Consider the following 18,516-nt stretch of genomic DNA (forward strand, 5'->3'; position numbering starts at 1 on the left):
GATGGAATACTTCAAATGGACAACATTTTTAATGTTGATAACCTACAGTTGTAAATTTATGAGTTAATTTATTAGTTTTAACATTTGTTTCTGTGTTGTGTGTATAGCTTTTAAAATACATTCTTGTTTTGCATTTTAGCAGTGGCAAATTTGGAGCATGTTTTATACCTGGCCTCTGTAAGCAGACTGATCTGACGCTGTTTGCTGCCAGACCTGGGCTTCGCCTCTGGAAATCTGATGTCCATGGAACTGTTCAGGCCACGTTCATCTTGAAAGATTTATTTGCTAGAGGAATACGAACTTTTGAATTGTATCCTCGTTTGGAGCCACCCGACAGAGGAAGTTACAGCTCTCCAGAGAAACACCTTGGGCTTGTTTCGTGCTTTTTTCGAGAAGGATGGGTGCTGACCTGGAATGAGTACAGCATCTATTTATTAGACACCGTGAATCAGGTAGATGAATTTTATGGGTGCATATTCTGTTTCTTGCTTTTGTTCATGCTATGCTGTGAGACTCTTTGGGTTGTGTCCTTATATTCCTATGATTTAGACTCATGCTGAAACCTAGAAAGGTTTTCTCCCTCTTCAAGTTGTCGTTGCAAGGATATACTCACAGTGTTTGTATATTGAATGTAACAAAAATATATTTAAAGCTTTCAGTCCAGATATTAACTTTGTACTCAATTTAAATACTTAGAAAAGCGTATATAAAATGTGATAGTTCGTGCAAAAAGAAACTTTATGCCTAGAAGATATGCCTGGAACTATTTATTTCTTTTCTACAATTGTTGGTGTCAGCCAAAAAACTAGCATTAGATTTTATTTCTGTTAGAAAAAGCTGCTGGCTATTTTGTCTTTTAAGTGACATTCACAAAAGTGTGAATGAAAATGAATGCAAGCTAGTATCTTTTTGTATAAATGATATCAAACATGAGTAGTTTGTGGTTTTTTTGCCACCAAATTGTGTATTATTGAAGTAATTGATTGCTTCTTGTTGAGACAGAAGTGATAAGACTTGTGGCATTAGAATGGAAATGAGTACAAAAATTAAACTATGCCAGGGTTGCAACATGCTTTCTTGTTTCTTTTTTTTAATTTTCTTTTAACATCCAATAACTGTCCGTGTGAGTTAAATTTCAGTGAACAATTTGTTAAGAGCCTAATCTTGTCCAAACAATGGATTAATCTGTAGCCACTGAATTCTCTATTTGGTATTTCCTTATAGGCTTTGATTGGTGGATTGGAAGGATATGGTGATATTGTGTCTGTGTCCTGCACCAGCAATGAGATTTTTCTCTTGAAGGGAGATAGAGACATCATAAGAATTTCAAGCAGACCTGAAGGACTGTCATCACTAGGTTTGTACAACTTAGCAAACTTGAGCATGTGCCTTGTGGAACATGATGTCTGTCATACCTTTGTGGTCGGTTTTATGTTGTTATGTATTTGCATACTGGGAAAAAAAAAAACAACCCAACCTACTAGTTTATCTGGAATTGCTCTTTTTTTTTTCCAGAAGACTATATTTAGAGCTCAGATTTATCTGCTTGTCTGTCTCTATTGTCTGCAAGAGTGAAGGCATTAAGAAATTAATTATATTTTTTTGAGAGTTGATTAATATTTTCCTTACCAAGCATCTTTATTCTAAACAGTATTGCTTGAGCAATCTGCTTTCACAATCTTGATTATCTAACTACTGGTTAATCCCAATTGTTTGGGTTGGCGATAATTGAGTGGGATGATTTTGTTCCACCTGTCATCACTTGTGTTCCAGAGGAAATCTCAGCCTTCCCAGCAATGAATAAGAAAGATCTGGCAAAGCACCCGAAGAATATTCATGAAATCTCCAAAAATAATTTGAAGGCTTTCTTTTCTTACTTGATGACATCTGAGCTCAGCATCTGTGTTTCTAGAACTCTGTAAAAGGGATTAGTAGTACTTTCTTAACGATGATGCTGGCTGATTTCTCCTCATTTAAAAAAAAAAAAAAAAAAGTAAACACCATTATCCAGCACATTAAATTCACAGAAGGATTACTTATGTATTTAAAAGTCTCTTGTCTTAGCTTTCTATTAGCAAAATGCTAGCAGATATGCTGTGAAGATCTGTTGGATGTTAGAGATGTTAGAGGACTTAGTTTGATCCTCGTGCTTAGTGATAGCTTTGGTCATTTAAGTGGTTCAACACTCACAAACTTCTAGGGACCATTTACTATTTTATTCTTAACTTCCAGGCATGGTTGGGAAGAGTCTTCTTGAAATGTATTTTCTTCTAATTACTACAGTGATTTGATCTGGTCAATTTTCCTTGATCTTGGTGGATATTTTTTGTTGTTTTTTGTTTGTTTGTTGTTACTGTTGTTTAAATTCATTTTGCCCGAGATACTGAACATTTAAAGAAGTTGAAAATAAATGATGGTACTTCAGTACATAGCACAGTTAGATCTTCCACACTAAAGATCTGTAACCATTCCCTTTATGTGAACATAAAAGCAGAATTTTCTAATAAAATTTTGATGCAGACTTTGGAGGATTGATTTCACTAAAATAACTTGATATAGATTTACTTGCATGAAATTTACACTGTGTATGTATATCTAATTTAAATGTTGTGCATTTAGATAAAATACTTTTGGATAAAATTTCTCTGAGCACCCTCCAACCAAGTTGACATCCTAGTGTTTATACCTTTATTTTTCTTTTGGTCAGTTTCAGATGGGAGTTCAAAACTGCTGAATCCTTCAACAGATTCAAGTCCTCATTTGCTGACGCCGATATCAGTAGTTGCATCCGCATCATCCAGCCCTTCAGTGGAAACAGATAAAAAAATAGTTACTTCTCCCTCAGTTGTTGGTGATAAAAGAGACTCTTTAGTGAAAGATGATTTGGAAACTCCAGCGCTATTGGAAAAAAGCTTTGATAGAGTGGGAGACTTGAGCAGTGAAACAAGAAAAAGGGGCTGCTCTGTAGCAAGTGAATCAAGAAGCAGGAGCAGTTCAGTAAATTCTGTGGACAGTGGCTCTAGTTTTCTGATATGTGCAGACCAATTCTCAGAAGCTCAGAGAGAATGTCAGCTTTCTTCACAACGGTTCAGCACTATCAGCTCTGAAGACTTTGATCAGGAACTCATTGTAAAGCCAATTAAGGTGAAAAAGAAAAAGAAGAAGAAACAAGGTAAGTCTTGCAGAACTTTGCCTGCCACTGGTCATTATTAGGATGTGTCACATCTGATACATCTCACGCGAGTGCTTTCTTAATGTGCTTTGTTGATCTTGCATTCTCACATAAAATCTAAGATCTGACATATTTGGAGTGGTCGTGGTGGATCTTTTATCTTTTAAGATGAATACCTGCTTTGAAATCAATACATTGGTGATACCTTTCTTTTCAGATCTGTTTATTTTATTCCTTTTAAGGTTGTTTTGCTTTTTGTAAACATGCTTCATATTGTAAGATATAGCTGTTGGTAATATGCAGTGGAATTCTACTTCCAGTTTGTTGGAATTGTGTATTACCTATTCATCCTAAGGTATTTGACACTGTTTCTCAGCCATTCTTTTGTAGTTTATTGAAAGAGTGTAAACAGTTAAATATTCTAAAAGGTTTTTATGTGGATGTTGTAATTTTAAAATGTTTTGTTATTCAGTCGTCTTTGATTTTCTATGTATCATTTAGTGTTCAAGTAGAAAAAATAATCAGTATGCCAAAATGTAGATTTAATTCTATTTTTAGCACCAATAAAAATGTTATTAAATCTTTCTAATATGACTCATGCCCTCCTCCCCTCTCCCTTTTATTTTTATTTTTTGTGAGAACAGAAAGTGGAACCAAGAGAAACCACATCTCTCTGGAAGGTACACCAAATTATGAGCGTCAGCTTTCTGGCGACAGCCCGCATTCAGTGAACGCAGATTCATTTTCTATGACATCCAGCCTCATGAGTGGAAGCATTGATCGTTTGAGTACCGGGTCTCCAGATCAGGAAAGCATGTTCAGTGTGGAGTCCAATACAGTCCTGCAAGAAGATAATGGTTCAGAAACATTTAGTGTCCTACAGTCTCCTGAGTCTGCAACTGTACTAATTAATGAAGAAAATGGAGATACAGTTGACTTACAGAAACTTCCCAACAGTGACAGCGGCATGGGTACATCGACAATTATAGATGCTTTGACATCTGTCTCTCCTCCCGTCCTCACAGAAGACTTAACAAGCACTGTTGTTACTGAAAATAACCATTGTGTGTTTTCTGCAAGCAGTGAATGCTGTCTTGGAAAGCTAGACCAAGAAGAACAGGATTTTAGTACATCGTGTCAATTAAATGAAAATCTAGATAAAATGAAGCTGCAGGATGGTGAAAAATGTTTTGAAAAGCCGGACCAAATGCTTTTGGAATGTAACAGTGTACTTGGTGTTCAGACATCACTGACACTGAATGAAAGTGATGAAACTGGTAGGGAAGACCAACAGCAGCATTCTCTAACAGACAGTGCTCTGTCAGTTCCTTCTGTTCACCACTTTGACATCTCTAAAGGTGTTGATTCAGAGCATAGTTCCATTTCTGGATGGAATTTTGAAAGCGTAATCAAAGTTAAATCTAGTACTAGCAGTGCTGAATGGGTAACAAACACACGTGAGAGTAAGGCAGAGGAGGAATCTGCCTCAAGTGATGAAGAGGATATTTATGGGCATGGATTACCATATTCATCCTCAGAGACTAGTGTGCCTGAAGTTGGTGCTGAGCTTGGTTCTCAGGATATGACCAGGATAAGCCTAGATGAAATGGTGCTGTTAAAATCTGATCAGGTATATGTTTTCAATTTAGCTAAAAATATTTTAAATCTCAATATTTTGAAGAAAAAAAAAAAAGCACACTTGCATGTAGTGACTGTTCTTTACATCTTCAGGGAGGCAGTTTTCTTTTTGCTTAGTTCAACAAGTAGAACATAAAACCAAAGCAACAATATGTGTCATGACTCCTATGAAATGTGATGTATCAGACTTCAGAATGGTGGATGAGTCCTTAGAAGCTGGAGAAGCTACTGTCTTCATAAACATTATTGTGATTTCCAGTTGACAAAAAGTTGTGTTGTAAGCACATCCGTTAAAGAGTGAGAAGTAGTCATGCTTAAAGGCTGCTCTTTGTCAGGTCTCCAGTAGTCCGAGTCCTGCAAGATAGTATCCAAACTTCCATTAACTTTGCTAGGAATTTAATGCTGATTGTCTTTCATGGATGGCATCTGGTTAAGGTTCATTTTTCCTGCAAATACTCAGAATGAGGATTAATCTTTCTTTGTGTCATAGACAGCAGTTAGTGCTATTTTAAACGCTGGTGTGTTTTCTTCTCCTGTAACCCCTCTTTTCTTAATTGTTATTTTATGACTTAAACATAGCCAAAAGTAGGAATATTCTTATAGATTATAAAAGAGAAGTACTAAGATTAACTGTAAAATCTATAAAACTAAAAAACTGTAAAACAGACAAACAAACCCACAAGGAGTTTTAGCAGAGGTCTTAATTGTTCCATGTATTGAGATCGACCAAATGCGTGTTGAGAAATGTTGAGTTTTAAGTTGGTAGAATCCTATTTAGTCACAGCTACAGCCCAAAGTATAGAAGCCTTTTTTTTCCTTTTTAAATTAATTTTGGGCTGTCATACTCCAAAATGTTTAGAAATGCTGTGTAGGTGCTTACAATATTGGTCACATATGAGAGCATCAGTCTGGTCTAGTGGTTGGCAACCCTGCACATAGCAGGGGGGTTGAAACTAGATGATCATTGTGGTCCTTTTCAACCCAGGCCATTCTATGATTGTATGATTCTATGATCTGGTTTTCTTTTTGCTATAACTTTTGTTGTAGGATTTTTAGTTTGCAGTACATAGTATGTTAGAAAACAATGATAAATGTAGTTTTGTTTTACCCTAGGCATTTATTGATTAGGGTACATCGAAGTTTAAGTTTAGTGTTTTTTAAAATCAAAAACATGGCAGCTGCTCATGCTTGTACAGCCATTATCTTGTGCAGTTTGAAGACATCTGCCACTTTGCTGACTGTACAGCTCTTAGTTTGCAGAGAGCTGGATGGGATACTCTGGCCCTGGCTATGGCATCCTGAGCCTGGCCGTCTCAGAGAAGTATATTTGGTGCCTGGACTACAGAGGCAGCCTGTATTGCAGTGCACTTCCAGCTGCTGGGCTGCGGTGGCAGAAGTTTGAAGATGGAGTCCAGCAGGTGGCGGTTTCCCCTTCAGGTTGGTTGGCTTCTGCTTCACTGTAACTTTAATAGAATTGTGCATTCCCTTTGCTTTTTAGTTTTTTAATACTTAACTGTTATTTGATTAGATGAAGAAAAACTCAAAGGATGTGATTGCATCATCAGTACATGTACATACCAAATTAATTTAGGTGATGGTCTTTGGTAATGAACTTGCATCATTTTTAGCTGTTTAGATTCCTTTAGGACTGGTATGCAAACAAAAGTTTCCCTGCTATTTTCTAAACTTTCTGTTCTGCCATTACTTTTCTTCCTCTGTCATCTCTAAAAGGACATCAGTCTTTGCGTTGTGTAAAAGATTTGCTGTCTGGTTTTAGAAGAAAGATTTTTTTTCTTTGAACCTGTAGTTAACTTTTGTTCTAGAAAAAAAAATGCAAGAGTGGCTATATTAGTATAGATTCATCCAGCTCAGTATCATGTCTTTGAAACTGGACAAAGGCAGATGCCTGCAGGGAAGAAATAGGGCTAGCGTGTCTGACATTTGCCCTCAGTAGTTTTAGATTGCAGTTGGTGGTGGCCTAAGCATTTCTGCGAATTTGTTATTCCCTCTGTTCCAGGAACTTGCCCAGTGTTTTCTTGAGCCTGCGTGGATTTCTAGTATTCACAGTTTTGAAATTGGATATATTTACAAGAGTCAAAATGGAATCAAATCCTGATTTCAGGAATTACTCAAAGGCAGTTAATATAATATATTACTCTGGTATGAACCAGCATGGATGCTAATCAGTAGTTAAATTTGGAGTTCCATTTGCTTTTCTTTTTCTAATTGGAAAAAGCTCCTAAGATGGATTTGTGCAGTTGTGTTTTTGAGTTTTGTCTACTTGTGACGTGCTAAGAAGTAGACAGGTGATAGCAATGCCTGCTGGTGTATGGCATGGTGCAGTCTGTTCAGGTCTTTGTCACCAATCCAACAAAGTTATGATTTGGATTACTAAAACTATTAGTATGTGTGAGAAGTGGGAGGGGTACAATTATCCCCTCTTCATATGCTTTTTTAGAAATCAGGAAGTACAATTTTGATGAAAGGATTTGTTGCAGACATTATCAATGTCTCTGTACATGTACCGAGGATGTACTAAACTAGTGGGGAGACAGACTGTAAGCTTAATCTCTTAATTGTGGGCTTATTTTATCCTGATGTGAAGTTTTGGTTGTTAGTTTTCAATGTGTATAACTAAGAAGTGATTTTCATTTCAACACTTAAAAATCACATGGAATCTATAATGATAAATGCATTTCAGAAATTTCTAGAGAAGTTGGCTACTAGTTCTGTTCTTGCCTTTAAGAAGAAATTGCATGGGTTTATAAATCTTGCATTTTAGTTTAGTAGTTGTTTTTCCTTTGTGTTAGTTAAGGTGTGGGTAGGATAAGTCAACATCTCTGTTGTAGTAATTGTTAAGTGATTTTGTGTTCTCTCTATTTATTTCTCATACAGGGGCTCTTCTCTGGAAGATCGAACAGAAGACTAATAAAGCGTTTGCTTGTGGAAAAGTAACTATAAAAGGAAAACGACACTGGTACGAGGCTTTACCTCAGGCTGTATTTGTAGCTTTAAGTGATGATACTGCCTGGATTATCAGAACAAATGGAGATCTGTATCTACAAACAGGTACCTTTTGATTTTTACAGGCTAAAATTCTAGAGTTCAAGTCTATTAAACAGTTGCATTTGGTTTTAAACTTTTGTTCACAGCCAAAACATAGAAAAACCTTTTCATCTTGAGAAGTCTTTAGAAACAGTTGTGAGATTTTATGTGGGGCTGCTGAGGAAGCCAATTCATTGCCACTTGTTCTTTGTGTTAAGTGGAGTACATGTGATAGAGAGGATTTGTGAAGAAGACATGGGATGGATGCAGATAAATGAAAACAGGATTGCAGAAAATATTGAACTAATTTTCTTGCCTTGAAAATGGCATGGTACGCTAAAACATGTGATCCTCGAGTGGGTTTTGTTTGCTTGCTTGAAGGATTTTAATAAAGTTTTAAGTAGGAATTTGAGATGAAATTAGATAGTGTATAGATATTGCCAAGAAATTCAAGTGTAGGGGAGACAGTGCAAGTGAAAGCAGAAGCTATTTGTTTTGAAAACAATAATCTGTTGAAGGTAACATATACCAGTTGATAATGAAAGGAAGGTAGTGTGAGATGGAAGACCGTGAATGGATTCAGAAGTGTTGAGAAATGGTCCGTGGAGAAATGGAAGTGGCTAGGGAGCAGCAGTCTAGAGCTGCTTTGTCACTGGCTATGAATGAGGAAGGATCAGAGACAGGGATAGTGCAGTAGCAGCTTTGAAGCAATGGCCTTAGATTTATCTGCTTCAACACAAAGAGGAGAATACATTTGGAAGGTGTTGTACAGAGAGCATTCAGGCTAGATACATGCAGCTAAAGGGAAGTCAATTTCTAGGATGAAGTTTGGGCAAGGGGAATTCGCACAGAGAACTGAGTTGATAGAGAAAAATCACAAATAATGTGCTGAAGGAATTATTGTACAAGTAAGAGAACGATGAGTAAAGGAAAAACCAATAAAATATGTTAACACAGGACAATATTTCCAAGTAGCTGTCAAAATTCTTATTTATCTTCCGTTTAGCTTTTGTTTTCTAATTTCTCTTGTAGATTTACTTGCTGTAGTGTATATAGAAATTCTTTTTGATCAAGAAAATTGAATAGCATTATTTCAAATACGTTCTGCTCTTAAATTATTTTTTTTAGTATGCTTGGTAGTTAGAGAGAAGTCAAGTGGCCTGCCCAAGGTCACGTGTATATTGCCAATAAGCGCGGCTAGCGATGATAGAGTGAACTTGATGCCAGTCACACAGGGCTCTGTGGGGGTTTTAATCAATATTTTGCTTCCCTGTGAGAGATTGGTTTGATTAAATCAGCTTGCATTCTGCTATTCTTGGGCTTCTAAATTTATCATTGCCGAAAATAAATTCTCACTATATGTCTTGTTAATGTGAGGCAACTAGTGATGGTAGTTGCTTCTTTAGGATCTTTTCATTCCCCACGCTCTAATGGATGTTTGGAGCTTAGCAATTGTCGTATTGTCATTCTAAAATATCATACAGTTATTAGTCTACTTCACAGAATTGTAGAATGGTTTCAGTTGGAAGAGACCTTTAAGATCATCTAGTTCCAGTCCCCCCTGGTATTTGCAGGGACACCTCCCTGCACACATTGCTCAGCACCCCATTTAGCCTGGCCTTAAAGGCCTCTAGGAGAGGGCATTCACAGCCTCACTGGGTAACCGGTTCTGGTGTCTCACCACCCTCACAGTAAAGAATTTCGTCCTGATACCTAGTCTAAATCTACCTTTTTCCAGTCTAAAGCCAGTTCCCCTTGTCCTATCACTACATGTTCTTATAAAAAGTCTCTCCCCAGCTTTCCTAGACCCCCCCTTTCAGGTACTGGAAGGCCACTGTAAAGTACCCCAGAACCTTCTCTTCACTAGGCCAAAGAGCCCCAGCTCACTCAGCCTGTCCCTGTAAGAGGAGGTGTTCCAACCTTCTGATCATCTTTGTGGCCCTCCAATGGACCTTTTCCAACAGCTCCATGTCGTTCTTGTGTGGGGCCTCACAAATGTAGAGTAGAGAAGGCCAATCACCTCCCTGTCCCTGCTGGCCACCCCTCTTCTGATGGAGCCCAGGATACTATTTGCTTTCTGAGCTGTGAGTGCACATTACCAGCTCATGTTGAGTCTTTCATCAACCAACACTCCCAAATCCTTCTCCTCAGGGTTGCTCTAAAGCAGTTCTCTGCTCAGCCTGTATTTGTGCTTGGGATTGCCACAGGTGCAGGACCTTGCACTTGGCCTTGTTGAACTTCATGAGATTGGCATGGGCCCACCTCTGAAGCCTGTGCAGGTCCCTCTGGATGGCGTCCCTTTCCTTCAGCATGTCACCTGCGCCACTCAGCTTGGTGTCATCTGCAAAATTGCTGAGGGTGCACTCAGTCCCACTGTCCATGTTGCCTACAAAGATGTTAAATAACACTGGCTCCAGCACTGGTTCCATTCCCTGAGGAATGTCACTCGTCAGCGGTCTCCACTTAGACATTGAGCCATTGACCAAATTCTCTGAGCTTGACCATCCAGCCAATTCCTTATCCAATGAGTGGATCAAATGCTTTGCATGAGTCTGTTTAGATTATATCAATTGCTCTTTATCCGCTGATGCTGTAACTCCATCATAAAAGGCCACCAAGTTTGTCAGGCACAATTTGCTCTTGGCAAAGCCGTGTTGGTTGCCATTAATCACCTCATCTTTATTTTCTATGTGCCTTAGTAGGGCCCTTAGGAGGGTCTGTTCCATGTTCTGCTTTTTGAGTTAGAAGCATGAGAAGACTAAGCAAAAGCTTTATCTGTTAGGGTGTTTCATATAGGTGTGTAGATGTGTCTTCAGTGTAATTGTGAAAAAGATGCGTGTTCCTCCAGGTTATAGTTTTAAAGATGTAAACTGCCTGTAATCTATCAGAACCTCTCTCCTTTCAGTACTTCTTGCTGTGGTATGCTCTTCTGAAGTTGTTCAGCTGCCTCTATTCAGATCATGTTGTTTCTCCTTGGCATGTTTGGGGCAAAAATTCTTGTGGTGTTGTCTTCAGTGCTTCTCCGAAGTCTTAACACATTTTGTAAACGGAAATTCCTGATACTGACACTAGAGGGAGAAAAGGAACAGAAATGATGGCGCAGGACTCGTAGGCTCTGCAAGATGTTGAAGGATGTACAATGTTTTATTTCTTAAAATACAAATCCAGCGATATTAGAGGAAATGATTAATAGTTGATTAAAAGAGCAGACTATCAAGACAAAATCAAATGAGAAGTGTTAACATCAGAGATATTTCCCCCAGCTTTTTTTTTTTTTTTTTTTCCTGTTGGTAGCTTTTTTCTTTCAGTTGCAAAAAGTCCAAGCTTGTAAAGCAATCCTCCTTTTCTGATTTCTAGGCCTGAGTGTGGATCGTCCTTGTGCCAGAGCAGTAAAGGTTGATTGCCCTTATCCACTGTCGCAGGTTACATCCAGAAATAATGTTGTGTGGGCACTGAGTGAGCAGCGGGCCCTGCTCTACCGGGAGGGAGTGCGCAGCTTTTGTCCTGAAGGAGAGCAGTGGAAGAGCGATATTGTCAGGTAATGACACTGCAGCAGGCCAGCTTCATAACCAGAATGAAACAAGTTGTTTTCATGTTAGAGCTCCTTGAAGTTTGCAAACTTGTTACCTGAACCTTGCTGTGGATAGCATGCAGGTATTATATGTCTGTATACATGCACACGTATCTCCTTTCAGTCTTTGTATAGATGTATCCAGTGTTTTTCTGTCTGATGAATGGCTTTTATGTAGTGAAAGAAACCACTGTAAACAGAAGTAATAATTCAGTTAAAAGAAACTTTAGGAAAGTGAGAACAATGCTTAAAAGACTCCTAATGTATGATAACATGACTTCTTTGATTGAATACTATGCTCTAATGGCTTTAATGTACTCTCTAATGTACTAAGCTATTTTTTTTCAGAGACTGAATCTCAGCATTGTCTTGTCCACAGTTTTTCTACTTTCCAGTCACAAATTTTTAATAGATATTCTGGGTAATTGTTATTTTGCTTCCTAGTTCCTGTGTTCAGAGTAGGTAGTTTGTGATAAATTTAAAAGCTCCAAGTGTTCACTGCTGGCTTTGAGAATCAGGAATACAGTCTCTTGTAACATCAGCATGAAGCAAGTATAGAAAGAAATTCCAGTTCTTGCAGTCATATGACTTTATTTCCTCCCAAATACCCTTTTGTGAAGTTCCAACTTGTTACCTCCCAATCTGTATTTGACTCTTCTTGAAGAGACTGAAGATATGTTCAGTGTCTTGTTCAAATCTGAAATTTGCATAACATTTAGCCAATTTACTTAAAGATGATGTTTACTTGGCCTACAACTTACATATACGTAATGTTCTTCTGTTTCATAATAAAATAGTAGAAAGAAATCCATATTTGTTTTTAAGTTCTCAAGTAAAGTTATCAGAAAGAAATAGCATTGTTGCCTACTTGTTAAATACCTGATAAGATTGTGTGATACTGTTGATCTTCTGAGCTTAAAGATGATTTATTTTACAGGAAACTCGCAGTCCAACTCAGTAGTTATCTCTGCTTTGTAGTTAGGTTCAGTTTTCTATTTATGATACCTGAACTGATCTGTGAATAGGGTGAGAAATTGAAGGAGATGTATTCATGGAGCTACTTTACCAAAAACTTAAGCTGCTTATTTATTAACTACTGAACAACTTAGTTTTTGTCTTACTGTTATGTTTCAGAGTTTCAATCTTTAATGATCTTTGAAGGAGTTGTATTTTGTTGTTGAATGGTTTTTACTTGTGATCATTCAAATTTATTAGTTTGCCTAACAATAACTGAAAGTTTGAAATCAACCACAAGCCTAAATTTGAAGCAGAGTTTCTTAATTTTATTCTGATTCGCGTTTCCAGTGAAATGCAAGCTTTGGAACCAGTGTGTATAACCCTTGGAGATCAACAGACGTTGTGGGCTTTGGATATCCATGGAAATCTGTGGTTCAGAACTGGTATAGTCTCAAAGAAACCCCAAGGAGATGACAACCATTGGTGGCAAGTAGGCATTTATTTATTTACTTCATTTTTTAATTTTGCTTTCAGTTTAATCTTCTACCCAGGGTTTGTTTTCTCACAAGTTTCTAAGCATAAAATTTAATGAATTGCGCAATAAATAATAGCATTCTTTATTCGCTGTATTAAAACTTCAGGATGACTATGGCTGAAATCCCTTTTCTTGTTACAGAAAAGGGGGAAATGAGTATTCCATGGTCATCCAGAACAGCATCATGGTAGCTTTCAAGAATACAAGAAGTGGTCTGCCAAGTTGTATCGATCCTACGTGTAGCTCGATACCTTAGCACAGACTGCTTTTCTTCTGCTGCTCTCAAGCATTTCTTTCCTTTCTAGAAGTACCCAGACCATTGTCATCCTAATTGTCCATGATAAAACTTGTGCAATGGATCGTTTAGACCTCTTCCTACCAGGTTTTCACCATGTGACTTAAACTGCTATGCTGTGCAGGTTTCTCTCTTCCTTTTGGTGAATTGGAATTCCACCTCTTAATTTGTGGGGTTTAGTTGGAGAGAGATGATATTCAGTCATCCCAAAACATAGGACTTTCTTAAAATGCAGATTTTAAAGTAGATTGTTAGGTAGGCGGGGGTTGTGGTTTATTATCAAGACTTGCTTAATCAGAATGTCCCATATATTTTTTTCTCTTCCAAGACTTAGAAGTCTTCTAATCTTGTGATAGATATCCTGTACAGAATATTCCACTCAAATAGATGGAATATTTGATAGTTTAGTGGAATATTCTGTCTTTCACCCCAAAGCTTAGTGAGTCATCAGTAACACTTTTTCTTTTCCAGGTAAGCATCACTGATTATGTAGTGTTTGACCAGTGCAGCCTGTTCCAGACAATAATCCAGGCCACACATTCAGTGGCAACAGCAGCTCAGGCACCTGTAGAGAAAGTGGCTGACAAACTTCGAATGGCATTTTGGTCACAGCAGCTTCAGTGTCAACCCAGCCTCCTTGGAGTTAATGGCAGCGGAGTCTGGATCTCTTCAGGCAAAAATGAATTCCATGTGGCAAAGGGAAACTTAATAGGTTGGTGTGATTTTAGTCTAATGTTTCCAAATTAAAAAAAATAAACAGGAGAAAGTAACTAAACTACAGTTCGATCACCACAGGAATAATCCATGGTGAGTCAGGGCAGCTTTAACAAAGCAACTCCACGTTTGAAAACTGTTTCTCTAGCAAACGGTCTGAATGCTTTCCCATCCAAAGGGAAATATTTTTCATGACAAATTCATTGTGCACGAATGGACTGTGCACAAGTTACTCCTGTACACAAGTTACTCCTGCTAGTACTTGTGTTTGTCTCTTCTGTTGTGTGAGAAGGCAGTCTTATGCTACTGTTCCCGTTGTATGTAGGCATAATGGATCGCAGTTCAGGATCAGTGTGACTACACAGAACAGCACTGTTATGGTATTACAGCAATAATGGAGGAATTGCTTTATTTTTCCAGATATATTTCCCCAAGTAGAACTTTCATTTATTACATTTTTAAATTAGATAAACATTAGGGATAGGTATATACTACTGTCTGTTTAAACTCATCATCCATTTGGTCTCCTGTTGAAGACCATTAATTTTTTCCCCTCTCTTTTCCTGAATCCAAATTCTGTGTGAACACGCAATAAGCATATATATGTGTTGAGGCAATTTTCTTTCCAAAAAACAGCTACTGAAAGATTGGTGCAGAAAATTGTGTCTAGATGATATTTGAATTCTAACAGAAAATTAACTGTCATACTAATGAAACTTTCCTTTCAGGCACTTACTGGAATAATATTGTGCCTCGTGGTACTGCTTCAGCCACAAAATGGGTTTTTGTGTTGGCTTCCCCAGCTTCATCTAAAGAAGGTTAGTGAATCAACAGTGCGGGCCTATAAGGTCTAACTTTAATTAGAGTGGAATTGATGGTGTAAGTAATCAAATATACTGAATTACCTCAGGTTTTGGTTGCCTTTTTTGTATACAGGGATTTAAAAGGTTTGAATTAAGATGGGAACAATCTGAAAAACTAGTGGAGATAAAGTCATTCTGACTTTGGTGCAGTGACATCCAATAGAGAATAAGTAGTCCTTTAGGAACAGGAACTTTCTAGCTTGCTGCAGCATGCATTGCCAGAATTTATGACATGAAATTCTGGAGCATGCTTTGCTGCAATGCCTGTGCTAACCAATAACTTTTCCTGTCGGTGCAGTTGTTGCAGCAGAGTTTCACATTTTATTGGTAAAACTGTGACACTGACATGAAAGAATTCTACTGTTTGGTAATGCAGTTGCTAACAATTGCAGCTGAATACACTAACCTTATTGGCAAACATGTATAATATAGAACTGGGAAGGCATGCTGTTTTTCAAAAGCAATTATCAAGAAAGCAAGTAAAGAAAGAAGGGAAAACAGTGCACTCTTATGTGTGCCTTCTCCATTTTAGTTTCTTCACGTGAGAAGGTTTTTCAAGTGAGATCATTTGCAACTTACTTGATGTAAGGGGGGGAGTATTTCAGTGCCTAAATAAGCACTTAGGGTGCTTATTTGTACTTGGAAGTCTTAGATTAAGATCTTTATTTTTGTCTTCAAATGTACAGATCATTTTCAGAGGAAGAATTAGCTTTCTCAGAGCAGATTAGGATTGATTTTAATAACAGAAATTTCCTTACCATAGGAAGCTTTTTGTGGCTGTGCCAAAGCAACAAGGATCTGTTTTGTGTCAGTGATCAGAGTCCTCAGTTTCGTCCTTCTACGGTGCAGCTGCCACCAGAGGCTGAAATGGTGCACTACTCTGCTTGCCAGGATGCCATTTGGGGTTTGGATAGTATTGGGCAGATATTTATCAGAACTCTTTCATCCAGCTGTCCAACAGGGATGCACTGGACAAAACTGGATCTCTCTCAACTAGGTATGACATTTTTATTGAGTAGACTATCTATTAACTCTTAGAAGACAGTGTTTTCTTTCAAGTATGTCTTTGTTTTATTGATCTGGAATATTACATTTACTGGATTAAACAGTACTTCACTTTGCAGCAGAGGACCATAAAACATGATAACTAACCTGTGAATGCTTTCAAACAATGATCTGTGTTTGCAGGACACTTCTTATGCTTTTGTGCTACTTACAGTTTTTAAGTTTGAGACCATTCAGCCTGACACGATGCTGTGCAGATATACCAGCAGCTTTAACTATTTCTCATACTATAAGCAGGGTAACCATAATCACATGGCACTGGGCAGTTCCCTACTGAAGGCCCTGTATTTTGTGGGTAAATGCATTCTTAACAGTGGCTAAAGCTTCATTGGGATCTTGGTAAGGAAAAACTATGCTGTAAGAATTGCATCATTCATAGGTGATACAGCTGATGACACTCTTATGTTTGAGTTGATAGTGATCTCATGATTCAGCATAATGTCAAGAATGTGCTACTGGTTAACTGCCCTTTTTATTTGGTTAGGAACAGGAGCAAGGTTGTCTGATTACATTTTGATCATTAAAATATCCTCACAGTTTGGCTCTTTGCATCAGAATTAAGAGTAGTTCTGGCCACTTGCCAGCTTCAGCAGTTGTATTCTAATTGGATTTATTTCTTTGGTAATTTGATTGTTAGAATATTCTCTTCTCTTTATGATAACCTGCATTCCTATTTCAAGAGAATGTAAAAGAAGGGGAGACTCTGCGCCTGAATAAATTTAAGCTGTTTTGTATTTTTTCCATTTTTAATGGCAGTATTCATGATTGTCCCAATAAGCAATTTTATCTCTTGTATACTTCATGTGAAACTTTTCTAATAGCACCTTTTGAAAAGAATTCATCTACCAGTCATAAAACACATTCTCCAGACCTGACAAATGGGTTTCAAATCACTAATTTTACCATAATTTAAGCAATACTCAATGCCTTTTGTCTCCACTGACCTACAGAGTAGGTTTGTCTGTACTTTCCTTCTCATCTTGCTCAGTAGAGATTAAAATTTTCCTCAAGATACCATTGCTTTCTAGCACTTTAGATAATAGCTGCAAAACTGAAGTAATAGCTCTTTGATGTTGTCTGCAAATCTCAAAACATTGGTAAAGGAAATCAGTGCTAGCAGACTGTAATACCTGGTGTACTAACTTCAGCAGTTCTGGGGTTCAGCCATCACATTCAGCTGTTCCTGATAGCTTTGTGGCACACTCTGGTGAGACTGTGGAAATCTGGGGCCAGGAAATAATTCAGACACTTTGCCTAACTTGGTACTGTGGGTTAATTATTAAGTATGAAGAAAATTTCCTGTTTTTTTTTTCCATCTAATTGCATATGGTAGGTCACTGCTGCATAGCCACAGTTGTGATCTCAGACTTGTATTGTGCTAATGGGACTGAAGAAATCCAGAGAATTATTGCTAGTGTTCAAATGTGTGTTTATTCTCACTCCTGAAATGTTAGGAAATGTAAATGGGAGAAAAACAGCAAGTTGCTGTAAAGTGAGATTCAGAATTCTCTGTGGAAATGATCATGTTGCCATCAGTTACGTGTAAATATTAGTATTCTGTTGGTAGTACCTTCCTCTTGCCTATACGCTATGTACTGGGAGAACTATCTAGTAAATTATTTTGATTAGGGCTCCTCTACCAAGGCTTCTAAACAGGGTAGAATGACCTTTAGGCCTCAATTATTTATAATGTCTCTGAATTACACTACTTTTTCCTAAACAGTGGTTGAATGTGGTTAGCACGACCTTCTCCTAATGTGAAAGCAGTAAGTGGGAAGAGAGAGAAACCCCAAAACATTTACATAAGGACTGCATTTTTGAATATCAAATTGTACTGTAGACGTAAATAAATCAGCTATGCCGAGTAGGTGATATGTGATTCCGTGTCTGAGTGCTGCGATGCTTGTTTGGATCAGAACACTTCAACAGCTGAGACATCATGTGGCAAAGCCATTACTAGCAGTTGTACTTTGTTCCAAGGAATCATTAAATAAAAGCTGGACTTTGTTGCTGAATGTCAAGCCTCTGCTTGCAGCAGGAAGTTGTGCTGGACGTTCTTACCTGAAGCAGTTGAAGTTTTTCCGTATGGTTTTGTATGTCATTCTTCAATAGGAAGCTGGAAAATGAAAGGAAATTCTAGAGTGAGATAATTCAAATTTCACTGATTCAGAAAGTTAAGTAATTTTGGTTGATGCTGAGATGTTTACAATTTCAGTTAACTAAAGGATGGAAGCTGTATAGTCCTGTTGTTGCCTGTTCCTTGCCCCAGCAAGCCTTCCTGAGTATTGCCTTCTGCAGGAATAAGTGCTTTAAATTCCTTCTTATGGGATAAAATCATACCCTCTCCTTGAGTGATGTACTTTACAGGGATTTGTTCCCAGATTCACATCACAAAATAGAAAACTGTTACCAAGAATGGGATATCCCAAGAGGTGCTGGCACGTTCAGTCAACCAGCAAGGCCTATTTTTAGTCTTTAGTTTGGAGTGCGACCAGGGCATTCCTTCTGTGGTGTATCTGTACTGGTTGAGTCTCTCTTTCTGTAGAACATGTTTTCCATTGCTTGGCATTGTGTTCTCCCAGTGCTGGAAGGCAAAAAAAAAAAAAAAAAATCAGATGTTACATATATTACATCACATGTCTATTCTGAAATGAATGTGAA

General features: G+C 37.8%; 1 protein-coding gene across 6 annotated transcripts in view; it reads left to right on the forward strand.

The window, feature by feature from the left end:
• The window catches only part of TECPR2 (tectonin beta-propeller repeat containing 2), a 37,822-nt gene that overhangs the window by 6,835 nt on the left and 12,471 nt on the right, over window positions 1-18,516 (forward strand). For all 6 annotated transcript variants that reach the window (XM_090141639.1, XM_090141638.1, XM_031592970.2 and 3 more), the window contains 11 exons: window positions 140-452; window positions 1,225-1,357; window positions 2,708-3,172; window positions 3,817-4,802; window positions 6,064-6,247; window positions 7,706-7,879; window positions 11,213-11,393; window positions 12,732-12,873; window positions 13,685-13,925; window positions 14,656-14,745; window positions 15,554-15,787. In XM_090141639.1, coding sequence (XP_089997765.1) covers window positions 140-452; window positions 1,225-1,357; window positions 2,708-3,172; window positions 3,817-4,802; window positions 6,064-6,247; window positions 7,706-7,879; window positions 11,213-11,393; window positions 12,732-12,873; window positions 13,685-13,925; window positions 14,656-14,745; window positions 15,554-15,787 — 3,143 coding nt within the window. The remainder of the gene's footprint in view (window positions 1-139; window positions 453-1,224; window positions 1,358-2,707; window positions 3,173-3,816; window positions 4,803-6,063; window positions 6,248-7,705; window positions 7,880-11,212; window positions 11,394-12,731; window positions 12,874-13,684; window positions 13,926-14,655; window positions 14,746-15,553; window positions 15,788-18,516) is intronic.

This window comes from Phasianus colchicus, chromosome 5 (assembly GCF_987193195.1).
Source record: "Phasianus colchicus chromosome 5, bPhaCol1.hap1.1, whole genome shotgun sequence".
NCBI lineage: Eukaryota > Metazoa > Chordata > Aves > Galliformes > Phasianidae > Phasianus > Phasianus colchicus.